This window comes from Drosophila melanogaster, chromosome X, assembly GCF_000001215.4.
Source record: "Drosophila melanogaster chromosome X".
Classification (NCBI taxonomy): domain Eukaryota; kingdom Metazoa; phylum Arthropoda; class Insecta; order Diptera; family Drosophilidae; genus Drosophila; species Drosophila melanogaster.
In genome coordinates this window covers 1,069,634-1,093,747 of record NC_004354.4, presented here as the reverse complement: position 1 = coordinate 1,093,747, position 24,114 = coordinate 1,069,634, and the positions used below count along the sequence as shown (strand labels likewise).

General features: G+C 44.4%; 1 protein-coding gene and 1 long non-coding RNA gene across 7 annotated transcripts in view, besides 1 other annotated feature; one reads left to right on the top strand and one right to left on the bottom strand.

Annotated features, from left to right (window-relative positions):
* CG3655 (uncharacterized protein) overlaps window positions 1-20,707 on the top strand; it is a 61,856-nt gene extending 41,149 nt beyond the window's left edge. For 2 of the 4 annotated variants that reach the window (NM_130526.3, NM_001272189.2), the window contains exons 1-4: window positions 11,309-12,711; window positions 16,236-16,538; window positions 16,651-17,315; window positions 17,448-19,842. In NM_130526.3, coding sequence (NP_569882.1) covers window positions 16,310-16,538; window positions 16,651-17,315; window positions 17,448-18,245 — 1,692 coding nt within the window. In that variant the 5' untranslated portion in view covers window positions 11,309-12,711; window positions 16,236-16,309 and the 3' untranslated portion in view covers window positions 18,246-19,842. Of the gene's footprint in view, window positions 1-4,982; window positions 5,077-11,308; window positions 12,712-16,235; window positions 16,539-16,650; window positions 17,316-17,447 lie in introns of those variants that run through there. The other 2 variants (NM_001272190.2, NM_001103392.2) reach the window with 2 other exon arrangements.
* lncRNA:CR44779 (long non-coding RNA:CR44779) overlaps window positions 4,882-24,114 on the bottom strand; it is a 41,625-nt gene continuing 22,392 nt past the window's right edge. The window contains exons 2-3 of one of the 3 annotated variants that reach the window (NR_123768.1): window positions 6,057-11,281; window positions 4,882-5,990 (exon numbers count right to left, since the gene is read on the bottom strand). This is a non-coding gene — a long non-coding RNA (long non-coding RNA:CR44779). The remainder of the gene's footprint in view (window positions 5,991-6,056; window positions 11,282-24,114) is intronic. The other 2 variants (NR_123769.1, NR_123770.1) reach the window with 2 other exon arrangements.
* Window positions 21,202-24,114: part of a mobile genetic element that runs on past the window's edge.

Here is a 24,114-nt window from a genome sequence, read left to right as displayed (position 1 = left end):
TTGCTTACACACGATAAATGAAGCTTTGCATTTTCAGTGTGCCCTACTGAGATTACAAACTCCTGGGGCGAATTCTCAACCTCGGTTAAATATTCATACCCCAAAATGGCTTCGGGGCCGAAGCAAAGTTTCATCAATGTAAAAATGCAATTTATGGCTTGTGAAATGCACTTATCCATCACAGAAATCTGAAATGTGAAATGGGAGCCTAGTTTTTAACATTTTGCCATCTGCAATCATAGTTTCGCCCCGAGGCGGTTGAACTTTGCAAATTCGGGTTCGAATTTCGAGGCGAAAGTCGATGCTGGCTGGGGCTCGTGTCAATTTTGGTCAACGCTTTCGCAGTCTGCAATCCAAATGAAGAGTTTACAATGTAAAAGTCTGTGAAAAACCCGTTGGTGGGACAAAAGACCGCGCTGATCGATGTCGGAGAAGGCGAATGACTTTCTCAGTCCGATGACCTGAGCCCCACGATCGATCCATTGATTAATTGACGGCGGAAGGCAAACGCAGCACAAAGTGACAGGTTATGGGACCAACGTGGAACTGCACAACCCACGCACCGTATCAAAGTAGATGTTTTACAACTCCCGCCAGCTTACGGAACTTGGTGCTTATGAGGCATCTAGTCGATTGTGGCTAACACAAAAATTCTCTAAATTCGACCCTCTCCGCTACACTCACACTCACCTTGCCAACACCACTGGTTTAGTTTCACCATTCGGTCTAAAATGAAAATGTATTCAATTTTTTTTATTTGCTACTCCAAAGTGTGGCTATATTGGCCATTTCCACACATTTGGCTGCACTGCAAGGGCATTTCGAGTGTGACCAGGCAGGCAGGAAGGCAAACTTATCATCATCATTGTCAGTCTGCCCCAAAAAGAATCAGACGAAGTAAAGGCGGTGGCAGCGGAAGAGGCAGGGAAGAAGAAGGAGTAGAAGAAGCACCCTTGACTGTGCACTCAGGCATAAGACTTTGTTTTCTAATTTGGCTTTAACCTTTTTGACCAGCGCAGACAGTAAAAACAGACCGAAAAGAGACGATGAGAGGAGCGATAAAAAGAGGGGTAATTGAACCTAGGCGTAACCTTGACTGCGCTGCTGGCCATCAGGCCATCGTGCCCACTCAACGGCCACGCCCCTTTTCGACTTTGTACAGCATTTTATAATTTGTATTTCTTTTGCAGTTGCTCAAAGGCAAGTGAAAAATTCGCGCATCATTTGTCATGAATTTGATTTAAGTTTGTTTGCAACTGCAGCTGAGCAATTTCCCTTCGCCTGAAGCCAAAACTTTTCGCCGCTTTGTGTGTTGCAAGTTTTCATCGCGTTTGATTGCGTTTCGGGAGATGTGGCTGCCCCAAAATGGGCGTCCGCCATTCAATTGCAATTTTACGATTAACTGTGGATATTTTCCAATGGACAACGAAAAGTGAATGAATGTTGAAAGGGCTTAAGTTTATTTTGCAGACTTTTGCCTGGAGAAATCGGATTTATTGTTTTAATCATCATTTTAAATTGCGGCTTAGGGGAAATAATATATGTACATATGCGTGTTATTGGGAATAACAGAGAATTAACCCTTTTTAGTCTGATGGATTCATTTGTTGTTGTTTACTTGGTTGCAGCTGCTGAACAAATGCAAAATGCCTTACTAATCAAGTAACAAATTTCACTGTCAATTAATTTGAATTAATCACGAAGAGAACTTCTTGCCTCCGCAATTGCAACTTTTGTTTAACCAGCAAATACCGTGAGCACTTTGCGTTTAATTAATAGCTGAATCAAATGAAGTAAACAGTTAAGCGCGCCTTAGACGCACAGACGCTGAGTTTCTTGGGACAACTTTTGTGTCTTCCCGGGACGGCTAATGAAGCTGCAGCTCCCTCTGTCTGTCCCTCTGTCCCGGTCACTCGTTTTTGGCCATCTTGCAATTGACCGCATAATAAATTTAAAGAAGCCACTGCCGTTCCAAATGCTGCCTTTCCCTTTCTGGTCCTTGTCGTCAAGTTTTAATTTGTTTTAAAAACTTTTTGATTGTTTCTGCTGCTGCTGCTGCTGCTGCTGCGGTTGCTGTTGTGTTGGCATGCAAATGCCGCTGGTCTGTGCATTCATTTGCAGTTGGCTTGATTAAATTGCATTCGCCTCACCATTTAAAGTTCTAAGTTTCATTCATTTTATTGACACTGGCCAAGTGGAATAACAGTTTAAAGCTTAGCCCAGTCATTTGCCGACGGGTGGCTGTGGAAGGCGGATTCGGAATGCCATGCTTTTGACTGTTGTTGTTGTTGTTGTTCGAGGAGCAGCCAAGTCACAGGTCCCAGCTGTCATTACAATTTCCGCCCGCAAACCAAAACATGAGATGAGGGAGCCGAGCTCACAATGGTGGTAACAACTCAAATGAAATGTGAGCTTAAACCCTTTTCTTATTTGGGCTATTTAGTTTGGATATTACCAGTAATTTTTGCATTGCCCTGAGGAGTTTGCTAATACAAACTACAAACGCGCTAAAAAGAATTGGCAACGGGTCGATGTCCCGGGCATGTGGTATACCCTTTCGGACCACATACTTGTACATATGTACATGTGCATACATACATGAATGTATCTGGCTGGGAACACGCGCCGTGAGTCAACAGCAAGCCACCAAAGTCCATTCCCCGGCATTCTAATGTATTTATGTTAATGCAATAAAAAACACTCCATTTGCAGCACACTCGAAATGTTTTCCATGTTGCCCGGCTGCACTTAGTTGGCAAAGGCAAAAGCAATAGCAAAAAGCAAAAGCAAAAGCAAAAGCGTAAGCGTTATCGCAGCAGCGCCAGCAACACTCGCCGAATAACCTTGTTATTGTTATTTAATTTCCCTTTTTTTTTATGTTTATGTTTTTTGTTACATTTCTGCTGCTGGTCGCTTTTGTTGCTTTTGCTGCTGGCCGCATGATTTATAGCGTTGGCGGCAGTTTTTCTGGTTGCCAACTGCCCGTGCCCCGCCATTTTTTTTGTGCAACTGCCGCACCGTGGAGAGCAGGCCAAGAATTGTGGCAGAAAACTACATCAAGGGGACGCCGAGCCGCCTGCGGAAATCCCTCGAGTTGGTTTCCTAAGGCACTCATATTCCCGAATCCCGAAGGAAGACCGAGTGTGGTTTGTCCTCGACTTCTTTCTCTATTTCTATTTCCATTTCTAATTCCATTCTTTTATTTTCGTTTCTTTTTTGGTTTATTTGTTTGTGGGCGACTGACTTCGCTTCGTCCCACTGTGCGGCTTTTGACTGGTTCTTGTGGCTGTCGTTGTATTATTGCTGTTGCTGTTGCCGTTGTAATGTCTTGTTCATAGACTGCGCCCACTTTCTACAGTTCATATTTCCCGCTCTGCAAGCCTCTTCTCGAGTATGTCATTTGCATTTGTCATAATGGGAGACGCAAGCTGAAAAATCAGGGAGAAAAGGTCGCGTGGCTTGTTAGACACGGCTTCACTTGTTTCGATCCCCTTTTCAAGAGTCAAGTCCCAGTACATTTGACTACCCTCGTGTCTTTATCATTTACCAACTGCGAACTTGCTCAACGATTCTGAGCCGTTTTATCTTCCGAAGCGAAACCAACCCGCCCGCCCATTTAATAAAGTCATTCTATTTGCATTTGAGCCTTTGTCTTGCTATTTATTTGCATTTCCAGGACTTGGTAGGTGCAGATTGCTGATGCCAAAGCAAGATGGTGGAAAATGTGCGACTCAAAGGGAACAGAATGGCGAGCAAATGCCATTTTAATTACATTTGGCTGGGCTGTGCTGGGCTTGTGCTGTGCTGTTTTGGCATTCGGGGTTTTTGGTTGTTTGTCGTCATGTCGCTCTTCGTGTGCAAGTTTTTCAATTAAAATTAAATAAAACGACATAAATCATGATGCTGCCCCGCTCGGGTTCGCTTCGCTGTCAACTGTTCCAAACTAGCAGCGCCAGCACCGCAAGCAACTTCATTTTGGCTCAAGGGGACCACGCTGCGTATGAGCAATCTGCAGCCCAGCTAAGCTCCGTCTCCCTTCTGGCCCAATGGCCCAATCTGCCCCTCTTCCTGCCACCCTGACAACCAGCTGACGGACGTTTTGTTTTGGCTCCTTCTCTCCTCTGGGCGGTAGACAGCAGCCAAAACAGGGGGCGTGGCCGTTGTTATACTTGTCAACAATCATTAATCACTGAGAACTAAAAAGAGAGTACCGGGAACTATGAACTGTTGGCCGAAAGCGGCGATCCGGCAGGAATCTTTCAATGAAGTTCCGTTGGGACAAGTAAATCACTGATGGCCAAAGCCATATGTTGATGGTCAGCTAATTATAAGAAATCCAAGGCAATACTATGCACAAAGACTGATAGATAGCAAATGATGTTATGCAGAAATGAATACTTCCTCTGGAAGAAGAGATGGTTGAAGTGGAAGTGGTTGAAGAGAGAGCTGGTGAGCCAACTCTCCAGATTTCGACCTTCTGGCGTGGTGGCAGGCAGCCACTTTGCCGGCGGCAGAAACACAAAAACTTATGAGCTACAGCAAAACTGCAGCCGTATGTGCACTTGCTATCAGCGCTAATAGCAATTGTGTTAATAATTCACTTTCACTTCTGCCCACGCCCTTTGAAAGTGGGCCAACGAACATGGCAGTGGAAACCTTGAACTGCTGCTTCCCGCATGCTCGCAAATACACACACATGCACATACATATGCACATATCTGGGCCATTTTCACACCTAAGCCTGCCCGTTCGGGCCCTGATCCCATATGCAATATGCGATTGTTTCCAAAGCCGCTGGGGAGCCGTGGAGCCGTGCATTTCAAGACCTTTTACATACCCCTCTTTGTTCTCGCCACTTCAGACAGAAAGCCAAATAGAATTAAAACACTTGAAGGTTAGACCAAAGTACAATGCCCTGCCTTTGGCTTCAATTTATTTGTATTTTTTTTTTTTAATAAACTCTACCCCGGATTTCCTTGCAGCACCACAGCAGCAACATCGAGGTCCTCAGCAGCAGCATCAGACGGCCGGTTGCCTCAAAGTTCCTTAGCCTGCGTGGCACGTGGCATCCATCAGGTGAGCTTTTGCAGGCCAGTATTAAGTAGGTGGTGGCATGGGGAATCTTAAGCTGTCGGTGACACAAATAGTACAATTCTTACTTGGAATTCTTACTTACAAAAAAAGATGTTGCATTTTGTTACTTCGCTCTTGTAGTTTATTTAAGATCTACAATTATTTAAAAAATAGAATGAAATTAGATCGATGGCATGTGTCCAGATGCGGTAAGCCCCGTTTTCAACTCGGTCATTTCCTAGCCGAATAACATTTCGCATCTATTTTCCAGACCTGAAATGAGTTTCGGCTCTGTTTGTTGGCTTGTTTGCCATAAAAAGAAAAGCATACGCAGTCATATGCCTGTATATGTTTGTGTGTTTAAGCCTGTTTATTATATTTTAATTTGCTCAATGTTCCGTTCACCGTGCACTCCTACCTAAACAAACTCCTGCCCCCCGCCTTTAGCCATCACGTTCTCCCCTCTTCTCTTGTTGTGTCAAGTGGCTGGCTTCGTAAAATGGCCAACGGGCATGCCAACAACAAATATAACAACAAACAAACCAACCAGCCAACCAAGGACCAGCCAAACAACAAGCTCGCATTAAACGCTTCGCTTTATCCTGCTGACTGAGCTTTTGCCTCTTGGATCTGGATGCCAGGGAGATACAGGTTGATTTCCCGATTTTGGGTCAGTCAGTCAGGCGAGCAGGCGGGCGGGAAGTTCGCTTTGATTTCGATTCGCTACGGCCGGACCGGACCTTTCATTCAAAATGTATTTTCGCCCAGAAGCTATTCGCATTATCGGCTGCACAATATCTCCTCCCTGAAATTGTTAACCGAATTCAGCTGACTCCTCCTCTCCTGCATCGTCTAATTTATGACACAAAAAGATGACAAAGGGGCAGGCGAAGAATCAACATAAGCAGGTGCCACAGCTAAAAAAAAAAAAATAGGGATGGACATGTGGCACAAGCTGTGGCTCGAAGCAACATTTGAATTACCTTTGCAACTTCGGATTGGAATGCGTTTCTTATGTCTGCATTGGTATAGATTGCCATTTAACTCGTCAATGCCGGAATGCCGGAATATCCAGGAACTCCCTTCGGCCACCTTCTCTGCTCTTTTGATTCTCGTTGTGGGTTGTACTATTTTGTCGGTTTTTTTCACGGTGTGTGCCACGACCACAAAATTTGTTTATGTGCCTCCAGCCAGCCAGCCAACTCCCGTTGTTTCGCCCGCCCCGTTTTTCCGTTTTTCCAACTCCGGTGCTGCATTTGACTTTTATATGTGAACTAATTCATGAAAAATGCATGTTGCCTGCCTGCTGCCTTGTTGCTCGTTTGCTCGCTTGCTTGGCTGCTTGGCAGCTCGTGCTCTTGCTATTTGATTTCTGTGCTTTTTGCCTTTTGCTTTTGCTCTTGCCTTGGCTTCTTGCTTTTTGCCATTGCTCGGTGTTTGGAGTTTGGAGTTTGGAGCTCGGTGCTTGGTGCTCGGAGCAGGGCCCAAATGAAGAAAAACCGGCCACCATAAATCGTTGTCGTCATCTCGCGCTGCACTCGTTCACCAAACTGAAAATGCGAATGGGGATGTGAATGGCAAATGCTCTGGCTCTGGCTCTGGCTCTGGCTCTGGCTTTGGCTTTGGCTCCTTCTCGACCACCACCAGTGCCATATATATTCCGTCTTCTGAAAGCCAACTTCAACTGCATCGCCTCGCCATCGTCACCGCCAACGTCATCTCCATCTGCAAACTCTAACTCTAACTCCAACTCAAATCTCCATCATCCGGCGCTCGTTCGTTCTGCGGCTTTGTTCGTGTGGCAAATAATTAAATTAAGATTTTTATAGCTTAATTGGATGTTTGTCGTGCAGCGAGCCGAACGCCAAGTGACGAATGCCTTCCCCACCACAGTCCGTTACATTTCAAAGTTGACACTGGGAAATAAGAGACACAACATAAAGCCATTTTACTTTACCATCGGCGCATTTGCCAGTTGCGAGTTGCAAGTGAAAGGCATCGCATTGGGGGAGGTCTTTGGTCTTTGGTATCTGGTCTCCCTTCCAGTCCAGTCCTCCGAGTCTCAGGTTCTCACTTAGAAGAGATCTTGCAACTTAGCCAGCCAGCAAATCTAATCTGCAGAATTGTTAGCGTGGTGGTTCTACATCTTGAACAATGCAATATAATCGATTGATGGGTTAAACCTTGACATTTCTTGCGGACTAACAGTGACAGTATCTTGCCATTTATTTAACTATGCCCCAGTCAGCTCCACAAAAGGACGATCGTTAGGATTGATTCATAGGTGAGACTATGAGCCGAACTTAGATTCTGGATAATATTTTCCTTGCCACCCAAGACTGTCGTGGTATATGCTGGTTAGGCAATCTACTTACTAGACTATTCCATTTTCCATGGCATTTGATTCTAAAGCAATTCTTTCTGCTGGCCGCCTAGTGTTCTCAAAAAGCAAAATGTCCAACCTCGTTGCATGTTTTCGATGTCCGTGGTTCGACTTTTGGCTTTTGGCTTTAGGCTTTAGGCTGCCGTTGTTGCTGTGGTGATTGTTGCTTTTTGGGGTTACCTGGCCACTGTGGGGCACCCAAATCTGCACAGAATCTAAGCGCACGACGTCTCTGCAGCAATCCTTGAACTTTTCTCTTTTCAAAAATGCACGGCGGCATGAAAAAAAAGTCGCGATAAAAGAGGGGTCGGTGAGGCAGCTGTTTGCGCGGGGTTTTCTTTCAATGCTGCACAGAGCAAAAAAAGGCCAAACTGCTTAACAATAGCATGTTTTCCTGGTCCATTAATATTAAACAAGTCTGTAGAAAAGAATCTGTCCTTCTGACTAATAAACTAATCTAAATTATTATTATTATTATTACTAAATTATAGCATAGGTTCATTTTTATATGGGGAAAAGCGATTTTGCGATGAGAATCGAACGGTTTGGTTCTCAATTTCTCACTGTATAGCTGGGAAATGGAAAATGAAGAGAGGAAAGGAAAGGGGGCTTACTTATGCATTCGGGTTTCATTAACATGCAGTTGACTTTGGACGGCGTCGCCCGCGTCATCAAAAGCATAAATTCCATATGCAAATTGAGGCAGTTGGCTCGGTCACAAGGTGGTTCTGCCAGGCGGTGGTTACTGGCACTGGTTCCTAGTGGTTCGCTCGGCTTTGTGCCTTTCAAAGCTACAAAAGGGCGAAAAAAACATCGTATGGCCAGAACAAGAACAAGAAGGAGAAAGCAGAAAACAGAAAAAGGAAAACTGAAAACTGAAAACCAAACCAAACCAAAGAGTCGCCATCAAATGGAGACCAAAACCGAGCGAACCACACCGTGCGGATCTGAGAGTCTGGCCTACAGAATGGCCAACATATTACAAAAGCCATATTCCTACTCTGAATTATTGAAATTGAATTTAAAGCAATCTAAAGTCTATCGAATTAGCTAAGCATATAACATCAACGGATAGCCTAAATGTTACCCATTACAATGGGAAATATACTAGTAGAGTGCAGGCGAGGACCGCGAGGACCGCGAGGACCAGGAATCTGGGTCCTTTAAAATCGACCAATTAAGTGCATGACTTCATTTCCACTGTGTATTTTTGACCCACCAAGTTGGTTACGCTTATTCATCCACCCAACATCACCGTCCCACCGCCCCCCCCCCCCCCAAGCCCCCTATGCCACGCCCCTGGCCGCAGCCCCACCTTTTTGGCGACTTTGCTGTTGCCTTTGTTTGTCGCCGGCCCTTGTTGCCGTTTCCAGTGCTATTCCTATTGCCATTGCCATTGCTATTGCTTTGCTTTTGGTGCTATTGCAACTGCGAGTGGCAGCCATTTGCTGCCGTTTTTGTGGCACTTCTCACTTTCCGTTGTTTGCTTTTTGCCGGCACTGTTTGCTTACGTTGCCGCCCATGCCGTTATCCCGCCATCCCGTTATCCTGCCATCCCTGCGCCTTGCGTTCCGTAAAAAGGTACATACGTATAGCTGTCCGGCCGTAGATAGTAGCACGGTACGGCCATTGTAATGCCTTCCGGGAAAGCTGCCTGCTCTCTGTTTTCCGTTCTCCGTTCTCCATTCTCCATTCTCAACTGGGATGGAATGAATTCCGGCTACGTCGCGTAACCTACTCACGTAAATGTGTCACGTCGCCGTATTATATTGAAACGAGGAGTAATTGCGTTCAGTTTCCTAGGTTCTTTACGTAGTTAACGTAATTTCTGGATATTTTATGGCTTATTAGCCTCGCTGTTCTCGCCGAGATTAGGCGATGGAGATGAAGGGCAATGGGGCTGAGCTGTTGGCGTGATGCCCTAGATCACTTGAATTTTCCTGCAAATTGAGTTTTCATAATTTCCGTATAATTGATTTAATCGCTCGCCCAAGTCCCTTATCTGTGCAGCATGCCTTCGATCGAATGTCTCACATGTCGCATTCACCCAGGCAAATATTTTGCAATTTGCTCACGTAATTGTCTCACGTCAGTAGACAACGTTATACATACTTGCAGCGGTACCTGGCTTCTGCTTCTTCTCCTCACACCCCTTTCCCATTTCCCATTTCCCATTCCCCTTTCCCCACTACCCATCTATCGGCTTAGCACCTTGCAACGGAATCTATTGACTTGTTGCCGCCACATTAAGCGGGCTGCAGCAGCTGGGGCAGAAGCTGAGAATTCGACTGCGACTTCCATTCAGCAATGTTAGTTCAAGCGACAACGACCGGATTGAGGATGCATCAGCATCAGCCAGCATCAGCAGCAGGGAATCGTATTCGTAGTCTGATCCTGAATCTGATTTGAAGGCATCCTTGGCGCATTGCAATCAAAGTCAGCGGCCTGAGTGACAGCGAGACGAACTTCTAGATACGCCGTCCCATATCGCATCTATCCTTCCTTGAATCTCTCTCTCCCCCTTTCCCTTTCCCTCCCATCTCACGTGCCATTCAAATTGGCGCTGACAACTTACGGAGTTGGCACGGCGGCGGCGGCGGCGGCTTGGTTGCGTGCCCCGACTTGTCTCCAGTCTAAGGTCTGAATCCAGATCCGAATTCGAGACGAGACTGGGTCCAACAATATGTATAGCGACTTGAATGACTGACTGACTGTCGCGCAGGGAACTGCCGCAGACACAAACCAAGGAATCGGGGAGTCGGAAAATCGGAAAACCGGGGGAGGGATGAGCACAAAGACTGCCTAGCATTCGGCTGCTTCCTTATGTTGTTAGCTGGAACGTGACAGGAAAATCAAACACGCAAAAATCCACATTGGCCGACATGCACTTCAAGAAAAGGGTAGGGCATTGTGATTTGAACATTACTTATGATAGCAAGCATTTTAAGCTCAATCGATATTCAGCAGCCGTCTCTCCGTTTACAATTTACTAAATTGTTTTTTACCTTTCCGATCGCCTCGCTTTCTCGCAGTGCACTGTGGTGGCTGGCTTCAGATAAACGGAGTGCACACGCCAACACAAACTGAGACTTAAATTTAAACACCGAGCAGACTCTTGGAACGATGCTCGGACACGGTTTGCAGTGGGTTTCTTGGGCGTGCAGCATGCAGCATGCAGCACTGATTTCAGTGGCATGCTGCAGCAACTGCGACTGCAACAATGATGGCAGCCACGGCAGCGACATCAGTCGAAACTAAACAGTTCGTGTCGCATTTATATAGACAACGTGCAGTCAAAGTTTTGGGCCTCCGTCTCCTTTTTTGTGTGTGTGTCTGTCGCATCTGGTTAAACGTTGATTTGCTCCTCTGCGAAATTGTTTCTCAATTGCGTTGGCCCTGTCACACATGGCCATGTTTGCGGGTTGTGTTGTGACCCCTCGATTCTCCCGATACCGCCCCATTCCCCCCGAGACCCCAACCACTACCACTGCCATAATAGGTACCCCTGCGAAAAAAAAGAAGATACAGATACTACAGATCCAACCGATTGGAGTTTGGGGTGCGAGATGCAGATAGCACGCGGTGGCATGGCTGTCGGTCAAGGCATTGTCGTGCACTCCACACCGATTTAAACTCCGTCTTTATCTCGGGATGACGCAAGCGGATTGCGCAACTTATCAGCCAGCCAGTCGCGTAAGTCGCCAACCATTGTATGTTGCATCTGTAGAATACAATTGCTGGTTGCTCGTTCGTTCGGCTCGTGACAGGTATTGCTTAGACTGGCGACTTAGAAATAGAGAGTCAGCGCTGAGAATGATGGGTCTCCTGCAATTAAACATGGCAAAAAAGCAAAATATATATATATATATATCCAGAAAGATAACGCCAACAACGTCATCAAATCACGATGCTTAAGTGGATAATACATTAGTATTTGCAAATGACTGTCATTTCGAGGCGTTAGTTAGTAGTGGCAGTGGGGAGTAGTCAAAGACATCAATCTAAACTGAAGAGCCTGTTAAATTTGCAGACAGTTTAAATGATTTCAAATTTAACACCACTTAATAGGCGTCTTATCTTTTATGATGCAGGGATTGAGTCAAGCTTCACATCCGTACATTTATGTTGATTAGTCTAGTCTAGCCAACAATAAAGAAGCTGTAAAGAAGGGGCCACAATGCTATTTAAAATTAAATACTTTAGTCGGTCAAATTAATAATTCACTGTATTCCAATGATCGCCTCTTTTGGCCAACGGAGGTGCAAAAGTATCGAGCGAAAATGTCGCAACTTCTTGTTTGCTACGTTATTAAAGTTGCTGGGGATGGGTTTGGACGGTGGGGGCGTGGCTGCCGCCCCTTTCGGATTGCGCCATGTTGCGGCACTCTTGGCCATTTCCATTTCCCATTTTCCGTTTCCCGTTCGGGCCATTTTCCATTTGCATATTGGTCATCACCCGTTTCATGTCTTTTGACAATTTGCCGCATTGTTTTCTGTTAATTGTTATAAATTTTAAATCACTGACAACAATTGCGTGCATTTGTTGCTGTTGACGATGATTGTTATCATCGAGGTTGCTTTTATTTGTTTTGCGGTTGTTGCTGCTGAATTACGAGATACATTTGCAGCGCTGCGGACCACTTATGGCCATAAATAGTCCGGCACAAAAATAATAATCAGGCAGGCTTTGCATGGGTTAATAAAAGCCAAACCCCTTATCCTGGGTACTTTGTGCTGCCTGCCCCGCCATCGTTAATTGAAATTAAATGTTCATTTACTGAACTTCTAATGGCAATTGAAGCTGAAGCACGTGGATGCGAAGGGGCACCTGGTGGAAGGGGTTGGTTGAGGGAGAGGGGCAGGCGAAACGATAATTGCCAAAAAGAATGGCTGGCAAATCTAAAACACTTTAACCGACTGACCCGAAATGGTATGGTTCCTCTGTGCGACACAATATTTGTAATTCAATTTGAGCTGAATTTTGTTTGCCAAGAGCGAAATGTATCCGCCAGATACGCCACGCCACGCCACATGCCAGGGGATGGTGCTAAAACAAATTTCATTTGGCATCAAAAAACGGAAAATCAACTTAGGCGACATATTGAGAAATCATTTTGCTATCAATCGTGGGGGGAAAAGCAAGGAAGCGCAACGAAATCCGAGAAAATCGAGAAGGCAGCGCCACCAGAAGTTGCGGCGCACGTACGCAAATAAAAGGATGTGAGGCGAATTAAAATTGCAGACGCTACACCACAGGTACGCAGTGAAAAAATTGATAGGATTCGTAGAATCATTGACATAGCATTTCAATGAGCAGCAGGGTATGTAGATTAGATACTTTTTTTTTTTTTAGGTATAAATGATTTTTGAATAGCAACAAGCGCCGATCAACTTCATATAATTGACTTTGAATCATATTTATTTATGCGGCCTAGTTTGCTTTGGAGTTTTTTTTTCGCGGTGTACGATGTGCGTATGGAGCTGAAGCTACAGATGCGGATACGAGATACTCGCGCCCATGCGAAGATACATATGCTGCGGCGTATCTGCGAGATGCGCGATGCTCAGTGCTCAACACTTCTCGCGATATACTTAAGTTCATTTGCGCCACTTTGCGTCTGCCACCTGCATTTTAAATGCGCTCGTGTTTCGACTTTTGGTTTTCATTTTTCGGCTCTCGGCGCGCGGCTTCATTTCCGTAACAACCATACAGAGATACAAATGTGGCCCCCATCGAACGGAGCTTTGCCACCGTGCCACTTGACCCGACCTTTCATTTAGATTCTTTCTCGTCTACTCAACTTCACTCTTTTGCCCAAACCACTTTATTTCGATTAATTTTCCTGGTTTTCTTTCTGCTTCCCCGACCAACTCTGGCCATTAGCGGGGATACATAAATAGTTTAGTGCTCGGAGGTTCATTGAATCACCTTATTTGCATTAATGCCAATGATGCCGGTGCTGATGATGATTCATTCATCTGGGGACCTGACTTTGCACCTGGCATCGTACCTATAAATAGCATGCTAATGAGCAACTTTAAAATTTGTCTTCATCGCTCGCATACATAAATCAATCAGCCGGCTGGAAAAATCCAAACGAGCTATGATCGATCGTACCTGGAATGTGACAGCATTTATAGGTATTACGTGTGCCTGCCAAGGTTTCAACAACTTCAGGAGTACCCGGTTCAGTTATTTTCCCCAATATGACCTCACTCACCACCGCGTGTGTCGACGTTTGTCAGGTTTATAGAGTCGCGAGCTATTCCAATAAGTCGCTTATATCTCCTATATGTGTGTATCTCGGCTCCAAGGATCTGTAGCCAATTTGATTTCCCTTGAACTCAGCCAGATTAATTGGCGCTTTGCCAGAAACTAACGTTGTCTTCGGCACATTTCGGTTCGTTCGCCTCTGGATCGCCAGCGGATCAATGAACCGCAGATCAGTGCTCGCCGTTTAGGGGCAATCTACCGAGGTATCCATGGACTTAATTTCTTTGCTGGGGCTCTGGCTCTGGCTCTGACTCTGACTCTGGGTCTCGTTCTGGACAGGCGATAGCAAGAGTCATTGAGGCTCATTGACCCATTTTGGTAGCCGAATACCTACCTGAATCCCATTACCATCATTACCATTTCTATTGCTTCCAGCGGGTTTTCAGTTGAATTCTATTCCCGCTCTGGGTGCGACACACATTCCGGCCGGAGATCGATCGAACCTGTTTTGCCTAGCAAATTACATACCAGCAGCTGCTATAAGAACTTGTCGGGTTCTATTTTGTACTTGTAGCCGTGTTTTGTGCTTGGCCTTTGAATAATCGCATAAGCATGACGCGTATTTAATGGCAAATTGACCCAAATCGTTTCAAAGACCTCGCAGATTTATGGGTATGGGTAAGCGAAAGCCCGGGGCGAGCGTCTTTGCTAAGTGATAAATGATAGATCCCCGGGCCACAATCCACACTCCACACTCCACACTCCATGCTCCATGCTCCACACAAATCAAACCATATGTATCTCCCAAAATGAAGGGCCTTGAACTCGGCCAGGAGAGAGAACGAACGATCTGTTTGGTAGCATAAACAAATGTTCGGGCTAGTTGAAAATGTCATACGGAATATCCAATCTTTCGGGATTAAAGCGCCGAAAAGGGGGGGAGGAGGAGCACAGGTGATTTTGAATTTTTCACGAGCCCTGCAGCAGCCCGCTTCCCCTTTCCTCACCCCTGCCTTTGGGCTTGTGTTGAGCTCGTTGAAAGCTGGTTGCAACATATTCGGTTTCGCTGCATCTTTGTATACGAGTATCTCTGTATCTCGGCCTGGTGTTTGCAAAAAGTTTGCGGCGCATGCAAATGAAATGGAAAACATTTGAGTAAAAACTTGCTGTTCCCCTCCGGCGGCTGCCCACCCCACCTCTTTTTTGAAACATCCCTGCAGCTGATTTTGAATGCGGCAAAAATGTTGCACAAAGTTTTCGGGACTCAACTTAAACAAATACCGAAAATGATGTGAATGTGCAGGCGAACTGCAGTTTGGAAGTAAGTGAACTGCATTTGCAATCTACTAGAGGTGGAAAGCAGTTTAGAACTTTGTACGTTCCTGTGCCACTTTTGATTGCCTCTTAATCGTAGGTTATTCCAGTAATATAGGTTTCTAGTTTGCACGAGAGTGAATAAATGCACTAAAAATAAAAAGAGCTGTAAGCAATTTGACAGCTACAGTGGACACTCGCCTCCAATTGAAAGCGACAGAGACAAAGAGCAACGGCGCTGAGCTGCAATGCAAAGCGGGATGGGAATCAGAACGGGCTATCCTCACAGCTCCCGAGGCCAACGTACACAGAGTTATGGATGTGTGTGGTCCTGACCCAAAGGGATTCCGAGTGGGCAAGAAGCTGGATGCAATGTCATAAATATTAGAAGGCCTTGCCGCCAGACACAGTGTTCAAATGCTGGACGCTGGATGCTGAATGGTCAATGGCGAATGTTGAATGGTGAATGGCGAAGGGAGCTATGTCCGATGTCCAATGTCCAACGTCCAATGTCCATGTCCGTCGTTTGTCTTTTCTCGTTTGTCGCACGCACAGCCCGCAATTGCAAAGATACAAAGCGCAGATAGGCAAACAGATTGTCGCCTGCAGCGTCGCCTTTTGGGGGAGGCGACTGTACCAGGGGCGGCATGTACGTAAGTACACATGTGTGTGTGTGTGTGTGTCTACTTCACCACCGAATGCAAGTGAATTGGTTGTTTTCCAAAGTGAACAGTGGTTGGAGCAGAAAGGGAGATACATAGACATTTTAAAACAGGTTAATTAGTGGGGCAAAACTAGACTAAATCCTTCTAGTTTTCCAGTATTTTATGCAATACTGTTTTGTAATGCCCCCATGTCCAACATACATATATGGGCTGACATTGCAGCCGCATTTTGCCACTTCAAGACCACTGTAGCTGCTGCTGTATTGTGTCGCTTTTAGATTGTTTTCCATTAGGCTAAGGACCTTCACCCACTGCAGCTCCCTCGTTCCTCGTCGTCCTGGTGGGTATTTTTCGCCCCAGGCTAGAAAATATTACACGCAGTTTTCAACTTGACATTTTGCGCCTGACCAAAGTGGAAAACGAGGATTGGGTCTGGGGGCTTGAGGTTGGGCAACGGAAACAGACCTACCGGCTGGCCGCCAGCTTAAAAATGAATGATTAGGGGGTGGAGAGAAGTACAGGATGAAATGACAAAAGCAACGCCTTCTAACGACCCACCATTTCTCATTTTCCATTTCTCATTGCAGCGCCTCAGGCTGAATAAAAGGAAATCCCAGCCATAAAAAGTAAATCACTTCGGCGCCAACCAGTTCCAGTCATCATGGCTCACTCCAAGGTGATCCTTAAGATCCTGTTTTCGCTGTGCGTCTGGTCCTTCGTCATCATAGGACTGTTCAAGATGCACGGTACTAATCTGGTGCCCCAGGAGTACCAGCAGGTGCCACTCAACGGACGCATCCTGCTGCAGAAAGACATTCGCTATGCGGAAACCACCTCCACGACCACGGATCACTTCGATCCCAGCGAGATACTGGTGGACAATCGAACAGGTGAGCACGAATGCTGCGGTCAAATTAAATGACGGCAAATAATTTAATGGGGTGATCCTATAAGAACAATTTTACTAAATCTAATTGCCGCAATCATTCCTTTCTCTGGCAGCCATGGACGACGACCAGTTGGTCCGAGACGTGGAGTCCCGCATCCCCTCTCTGCCGATCGCCTACTGGAGCAAGAATAAGAACTTCCTGCAGCAGAAGTCGTCGACCTGCGCGAAGTACCCCTCCATTTTCGAGCTGGAATTCAACAACATCTACTGGCAGACGCTGCGCACGTCGAACGGAACGTTCCAGCTTTTTGGGGCTTATTACGACATCCGCCGCACCTCGTTGCTGGGACCCACTGTGCGGATCCTTGGAATGATCGACAGGATTGAGCCCAAGGTGAAGACCTACTGCCAGTTCTGGTTTGACGGCCAAAAGGAGCCGTTCATCGTGAAAACGTTTGAGTACAAGTACATCTGGTACAACAAGTGGGGCAACTACAAGCAGGGCATCTACCAGCCATATCTGATCGCATGCCAGATTCCCAAGCCCTTTCACGGCGTGGTGCCCAGCTCCGTGTCGATGGTGGAGAAGGAGTGTGATACGGCCACGAACAATCTGCGGGTCATCTACAACCGACCGCCCGACGACCAGAAGAAGGGATTTGCTGTCTGCGTCAAGGGATTGGACTTCCTCTACGACGACCTGAGTGTGCGGCTGATTGAGTGGATCGAAATGCTCAATATCCTTGGGGCGGACAAAATCTACTTCTACAATCTTCAGGTAATATTGTAATGCACATGTACTCACAAAAGTCTACTTCCAAATGGCTCAAGAATATCCATTGGAACAATTGCTCAGCAAACTGATATTCAATAGCCAATCCACACTCATCGTTCACCTATCCCTCGACAGGTCCATCCCAACATCACCAAAGTGCTCAATCACTACGAACAGGAGGGCAAGGTCCAAGTGATCCCGCTGACATTGCCCGGTGGGCAGCCAAACGTGCCGGGATTCCAGCACCTTTACCTAACTAAGAAGACGAACCACAAGCGCCAGAACGAGGTTATTCCGTACAACGACTGTCTGTATAAAAATCTCTATCTGTACGACTACATTGCACTGCTGGACATTGACGAGGTGATCATGCCCAAAGGCGGAGCGGTTTTATGGTCCGAGTTGATGGACAAAGTGCGTCCAGAGTCGCGCAAGATCAAGCCGGACGGATTCCACAGCTACAACTTCCGCAACGTGTACTTCTTGGACGACCAGCAGCACGAACACGGCTGGCACAAGGACATACCCAAGTACATGCACATGCTGCAGCACGTCCATCGTGCGAAGAACTACACCAAGCCGAATCAGTATGTGAAATGCTTCCACGATCCGGAGCGCGTGCTCACCCTCCACAATCACTTTCCACTGAGCTGCTTGGGCGGCGTCTGCAAGTCGTATCCTGTGGACACCAAGGACGCCCAGCTGCAGCACTATCGGGCGGACTGCGTCAAGACGCTGAAGAAGAGCTGTGAGGAGTATCGGGAGCATTCAGTCGAGGACAAAACCATTTGGAAATACAAGGACGAGCTAATCCGACGCACTATTAAGGCGCTGGACACCCTCGGCTTCTTCCGCCGCCAAGGATTGAATTCCGCTTCCGGTTCTGGGAGCAGCAGCAGCGGATTGGGCACCACCCACTCCACGGAGCGGTGATTCACACTTCTCGGGGGCGGAGGAGGCGGATGGTCCTGGCCCTGGCAACTGGTTGAAGCATCGGGCAGCAACATTGGCAACGAGGAGTTTTTCGTGTGAGGAGGCCAGCGGATGCCGTGCGTTTCACAATCCGAATCCGAACCGGACTCCGATCCCAAAATGGAGAACCCAGAACCCGTCCTCTAATCCCTGAGTCTCTGTTGCGCAGAGGATCACTTGTCTCTGAGTTTAGTTACTATATATGTCCAGAGTTCCCATCCAAACCCCATACGTAGCGAGGCACTGTTTTTGATTGCAATTCGATGGCATTTGTAGTTTGTTTTTAGAGCGTTGTTAAATATTACTCAACTGAGTAATACATGTAAGTTAACAATGCTTTTATAACGTTTGTAATATCCCATTGAGTTTGGTCCCTTGTAAAGATCTTCCGTCAGAATGCATCGAAATCTAAGACAGAAGCAGAGCTTACTAGTATGGCTAGTGTATAGAAGAGGCGTTAGTTAGTCGCGGAGTTGGGAGAGAAATCTTTTGAAATTGTGCCTTCGAACTTGGATTGTAGTCAGTCCCGTCCCGACCCGACCCGACCCGACCCGAATGACCCGTCCCGTCCTCCCCTATCATCCCTTCCATATATCCCAATTTTACACTTCCATTCGCAAAAAAAAAAGACACAAGGTCACAACTTTTCAAAAAATGAGACCCATCATAACATTTGCTTAAGTTAACAACAGAAAGAGAGTCGAGGATGAGGGGCAAAAGTGAAGGAAACCTAAACTAAGTTCAAGACTGATGATGTTTATTAAGAATTATAAAAACGAAAGTGAGGAAATTTCAAGCGAATTTTTGTTTTCACATTTGGATAGAATCGATATTATTGTTGTTGTATAGGCAAGTAAATGCCCCCCTAAAAATCGCAAGCGAAATATATCACTAATGCTAAGCAAAAGACAAAGCAAATTGATCAAGTTTGAGTTGTAAACTGTAAATAGGAAAATTGTTAACGAAGAGGACAAAGCCCTAAGGATAAAACTAACTATATGCGGATTAGGCCGATGTAAATCGGACAAACTAGCAGGATATTGAAGAAGAGGGGACGAGGATTAGAGAAGCTGCTCAACCCAATCCTTAAATGGTGTTTATTACCGATCGACCATCATACCCAATATTCATGTTTTTTAACTTGTACATACACATACACACACACACAAACACAAACACAAACACACACACACACACACACACTTACATAACACAGCACACAAATACACCACGCACATTTCCTTATGTAATCTATATTAATTTTTTTATAGCAGCTTAGTCAAATTGTTGTTGAAGCTAGAAAGAGTCGTGTACAGTTGGGGCAATTTGGTTTGCCTGCCAAAACTATTCGATAGTTTTACGACTACACATAAACGAACACAAATACATATACAGATACAGATATACAGATATAGACATACTTCAGTGTATTAATGTTAGTTGCTAGCTGATAAGGACAACCCGTGTGAAGGAAACCCAATTTTCTTTACTCATTTTTTTTTTTGAGTAGCTAATAAACAACATCTGATATGAGAACAAAGTGATTGGAGAATAAATTAAAAAAAAACATTTCGACTAATAGTATCAGTTATATTGAAAGCAAATTATACGTTTAGATATTAACTTAAATTCCCGATTCTGTATCCAACCTTAAATCATAATCTCTATCAGCAGCCGTTTTGGGATAAACCAAAGCCCTTTTCAGCACTCTTCCAGCTGAATGGCTCGGTAAGGATACTGTGATACGGCGAGCGTGCCAACGACGTGAGACACCAAACTTCCAGGAATGTAAACAACAAAGCATTTAGAAGGCACAAATGAATCTACTTTACGCAGGAGCAGCAGCAAAGGGGAAAGTCCTCCAGGATACCTAAAGCCACTCCACACAAAACTTTCTGCCCAAAGAGCCGAGGGATATCCAAGGAAGTTCGCAGGCACCGGACAGGACTAAGAACAAAAGGATATGGCTGGAGGTTGGGGGCGAAGAAATTTGTATAAACGCAACTTAAGTGAGCATTAAACACGCTCCACTGGAGGACCAGAAACGGAGCCGGGTGCCGGGAGCCGAGAGCAGGGAGCAGGGAGCTGCGGAACGGAACTCGGGAGCTGCTGCCAAGTTCCCGGGCGTCTAAGTTGGTTAATAAACATTACCAACGCCACAAAAACCATTTACGTGAACTATTAAAATTCCGCAGCATTTAAGTTGCCTACCAGCGCCCTTTCTTAGCCTTGTTTCACGATTATATTTATTTATATGGCACACACGAGGCGGAAACGACGGCAACAGTTTATGGACTGCAGGATAATGATTATGTTGATGGCGACGATGGTTATGAGGCGGTTTTCAACACTTTCCAGCAGCCAGCAGCAGACTACTGATTGAACATTTTCAGCTCCTAGCTTCCAGCTACCCGGAGCTTCACACAAAAAAAAATGAGAATTCGAAATGCGGCGAACTAATTAAAAATCCTATTCCCAAAGCTATTCCGTGGCATATGCGTTCCATTCATAATGCAAGCGCATAAATTCAGGAATAAAGAGCGCTGCTTAAAAATTAAAATCCGCAATTACACGACAGCCCCAGGTGATGATGATGTTGCAACTCCAAAACCGCATAAAATTCATACCCTGCGGTCAGTCCGTCGTCTGGTTGATTTTTCGTATGGCCCACTCTCTGTCCGAAAGTCTGTTTTCTATTCCGTTTCCCGTGATATTTCGGTGTATTTCTTGTCCCAACTGTGTCCATGCATTCGGGCATCGAGTTACATTCGTCCGCGGAACCTGGACGAAACATCCCGCACCTGACTGGCAACTCGAAGCTATTGTGGAGTGATGGCACTGCACTGGAAAACGCATTCCCGTAACTTCCTATCTAGGATCTTTTGCAAATTATGGTATTCCACCATATAAAAAGTAATGTAAAATCCCAAATAAGAAGACTTTACTCGTTGAGTTTTTGTAAGAAACTGATTTTATTTGGAAATATCTTCGGTTTAAATAGGTGACATGAGAATCGCATCTTAAAGTAAATGGCCTACGCAGAGGCCTAAGTAAATAGTCCCCGCCTTATCGAGGTCCCACGCTCGGGCACATCTGCCTATCTTGAGCGGCGAGGACCTTATCTGTGGTCTCCCACTAAGGGACTATTTTAGGAGGCGGGGAACGATCTCAAGTGACTGACTCATGTAGTGTGCACTTAAATTACATGTTTTTGAGCAATGCACCCATGTCGCCTTAGATAACAAAATCCTAAATATAATTTATCGCTCTCGATTCATTTACATAAGATATGAACGGAGCCCAAAATTGTAAGTCTTTAAATATATTCGTGTTCATGTGTGAACATTCTGCCAAAGGGCCAGCAAGCTGAGATGTACATTAGTATATTAGTTGCATTTATAACAGTAGTGGACTGTATTTATTTGATATATGTTCATTTATTTTGCAACTAAGATTTCAATGGGCCTAGTTTTTCTGGCTTTTAATTTTATTGGATTACAATTATGGTTTATATTATTTTTAATTCAACAATTTGTACTCAATTAACTTATTTTAAACATTTTGCTTTTTCTATGTAGAAGTACATTTTCTATTAAACAACGATATAGTGGACTGTATATTTTTATTTGTTATATTATTTTATTGTTTATTTACTATTGATATTTATAGTACTGGCAACGGACCTGCAAAGGTTATTGCTTGCATTCTTTGTTGCACAGCACATTTCCGTATGAAATATATTATTAATACTATCATTAGTATTAAAGCAATAATTAATCCAGCATGTCCGGAAATATGATGGAAATGTAAATCTTTCAATTTTTGATGGTTCTCTTTCATAAATTTAATTTCATTATTCAATCGTTCAAATTCCTCAGTATGATTTAATATTGATAGTTTCAGCGGATCCCAAATAATCTTCGGCGCTTCACTAACTTCTCCTATATAAGGTGTTGATAATAATTCTTCACTTTCGGACTGAATGTTATGGTGGGCAACTAGAATTTTATCGTCGGTTCTTGCCGTACAATATGGCGCAATGCTTAAAACTCCTTGCTGAGGCAAATCAAACAATTCAATTTGAGAGCCAGTACATTGCAGACGGACTTTTGAATTCGCAGGAACCTTAAACAACCAACTACTTTTCTTTTCTAACTCTACCCAGTAACTTTTAGAGTCGACTACTGTTTTATAGATGCAGTTCGCCGCTTTATCTGGCTTTAGAGGCTGAATCTCACATGCATTATCATTCGCTGAATTCCAGGGCCAACTTCCTTTGCATATTCTCTTATTTAGTTGCCATTTCTGACATTGATTTAATGTGGCTTCCGTCATTATGTGATAGGAATCTATCTCAAAATTATAAATTAAATATTCGGACGTTGTATGCACCATTATTATCCGATCTTCATTTCGAATTGGCACCGGAATAAGCCTGAACAATTTGGATGGATGCCTGCTAAACAGAGGCACTTTTGCACTAATGATCAATTTATCGTCGATGAATAAACCCCTGGCTGTTAACAGTGTATACACCTCCTTAAGTTCCGTACCTGACCGTTTTCCTGGAATTACTAGGTTCTCCGAAAGACTCTGCTGAATTTTGGCAATTTCTTTTTTAAGCTGATTTGGCCTGAGAATATTTGTATTTAGCCTACCGTGATTAATATCAATCAACAGGCTTATAATGCCTGCTTGAATTTTTTCGCCTTCTTCAATCAATGAGTGTAGCTGTTTCGTAATCATAAAGAATTTTATTGATTCCTTATAAACATAATAATTTTCTTTAAGAACTTCTGTCATGTTCTCAATTCTTATTTGCATACTTCTAAAATTGGAGTTAACATCTTCTGTTGTTCTCTTTAATAGATTAGAAGTTGAATCAACCACAGATGTTTGTTTTTGAATTAGTTTATCAAGGTTGTTCTGGTTATCTAACAAATTCTTCATATTTTCTTCTAATTGCTCTCTATCATCTTCATCCATTATACCAAATAAAATATGATACAAGGAACCCATAAATTCGAAAGGAGCACGCTTGCTTCTAGATCTAGACTGTATCATAAACAATTTATTGTTTTCTTCAAGTTCCGATAACTGACTTTGCATATTATCTAAGACTAGACTACATTGCTCTTCAAAGCTATGAAGTCTTTCGCAAACTTTCCTCATACTTTGTATAAGCGCATTACCCTTTGTTAACATTTTAAAATATGGATCCATTTTATAATAGATAACCAAATTCCAAGAAGTACTCACAATCTCAACATCTCCTAGCGGGTCTAGATATATTGCTGAGGTTTTATTTATTTTGTCTATAGAATATCTTGGTGCTATATCTTTAGGTAATGCGCTAGAAACTTGACAACTTAACACAAACAACAACATTGCCATAATGATTCCGATCTTGGACATTCCCGATGTCGCTCTAGTTCGTCTTTTTGGCTCTTGGTCAGCCTCATTTTTGTCAACAGACTTTATTCCTTCCAAGGGACAAATTTTAGTAATGGGTCTAGTGATATATCCTTCCTGCATCTTTACTTTAGCCACTCGGACCTTATCATCATTCCCCTTATGCACCTTTTCCACCTTTCCTAAAGGCCATCTTGCAGGATGACAATTCTCATCCTTTAATAAAACTATTTGCCCTTCTTCTATATTAGGAATTTCCTTTTTCCATTTATTCCTTTGCTGGAGCGTATGCAAATATTCACTTTTCCACTTAACCCAGAAATCTTTCTTCATTTTTTGGATAAGTCTCCACCTATCCAAATTTCCGATTTTTTCATCTTCCATTGGTTCGACTATTTCTAAAGGTGGTCTTCCAATT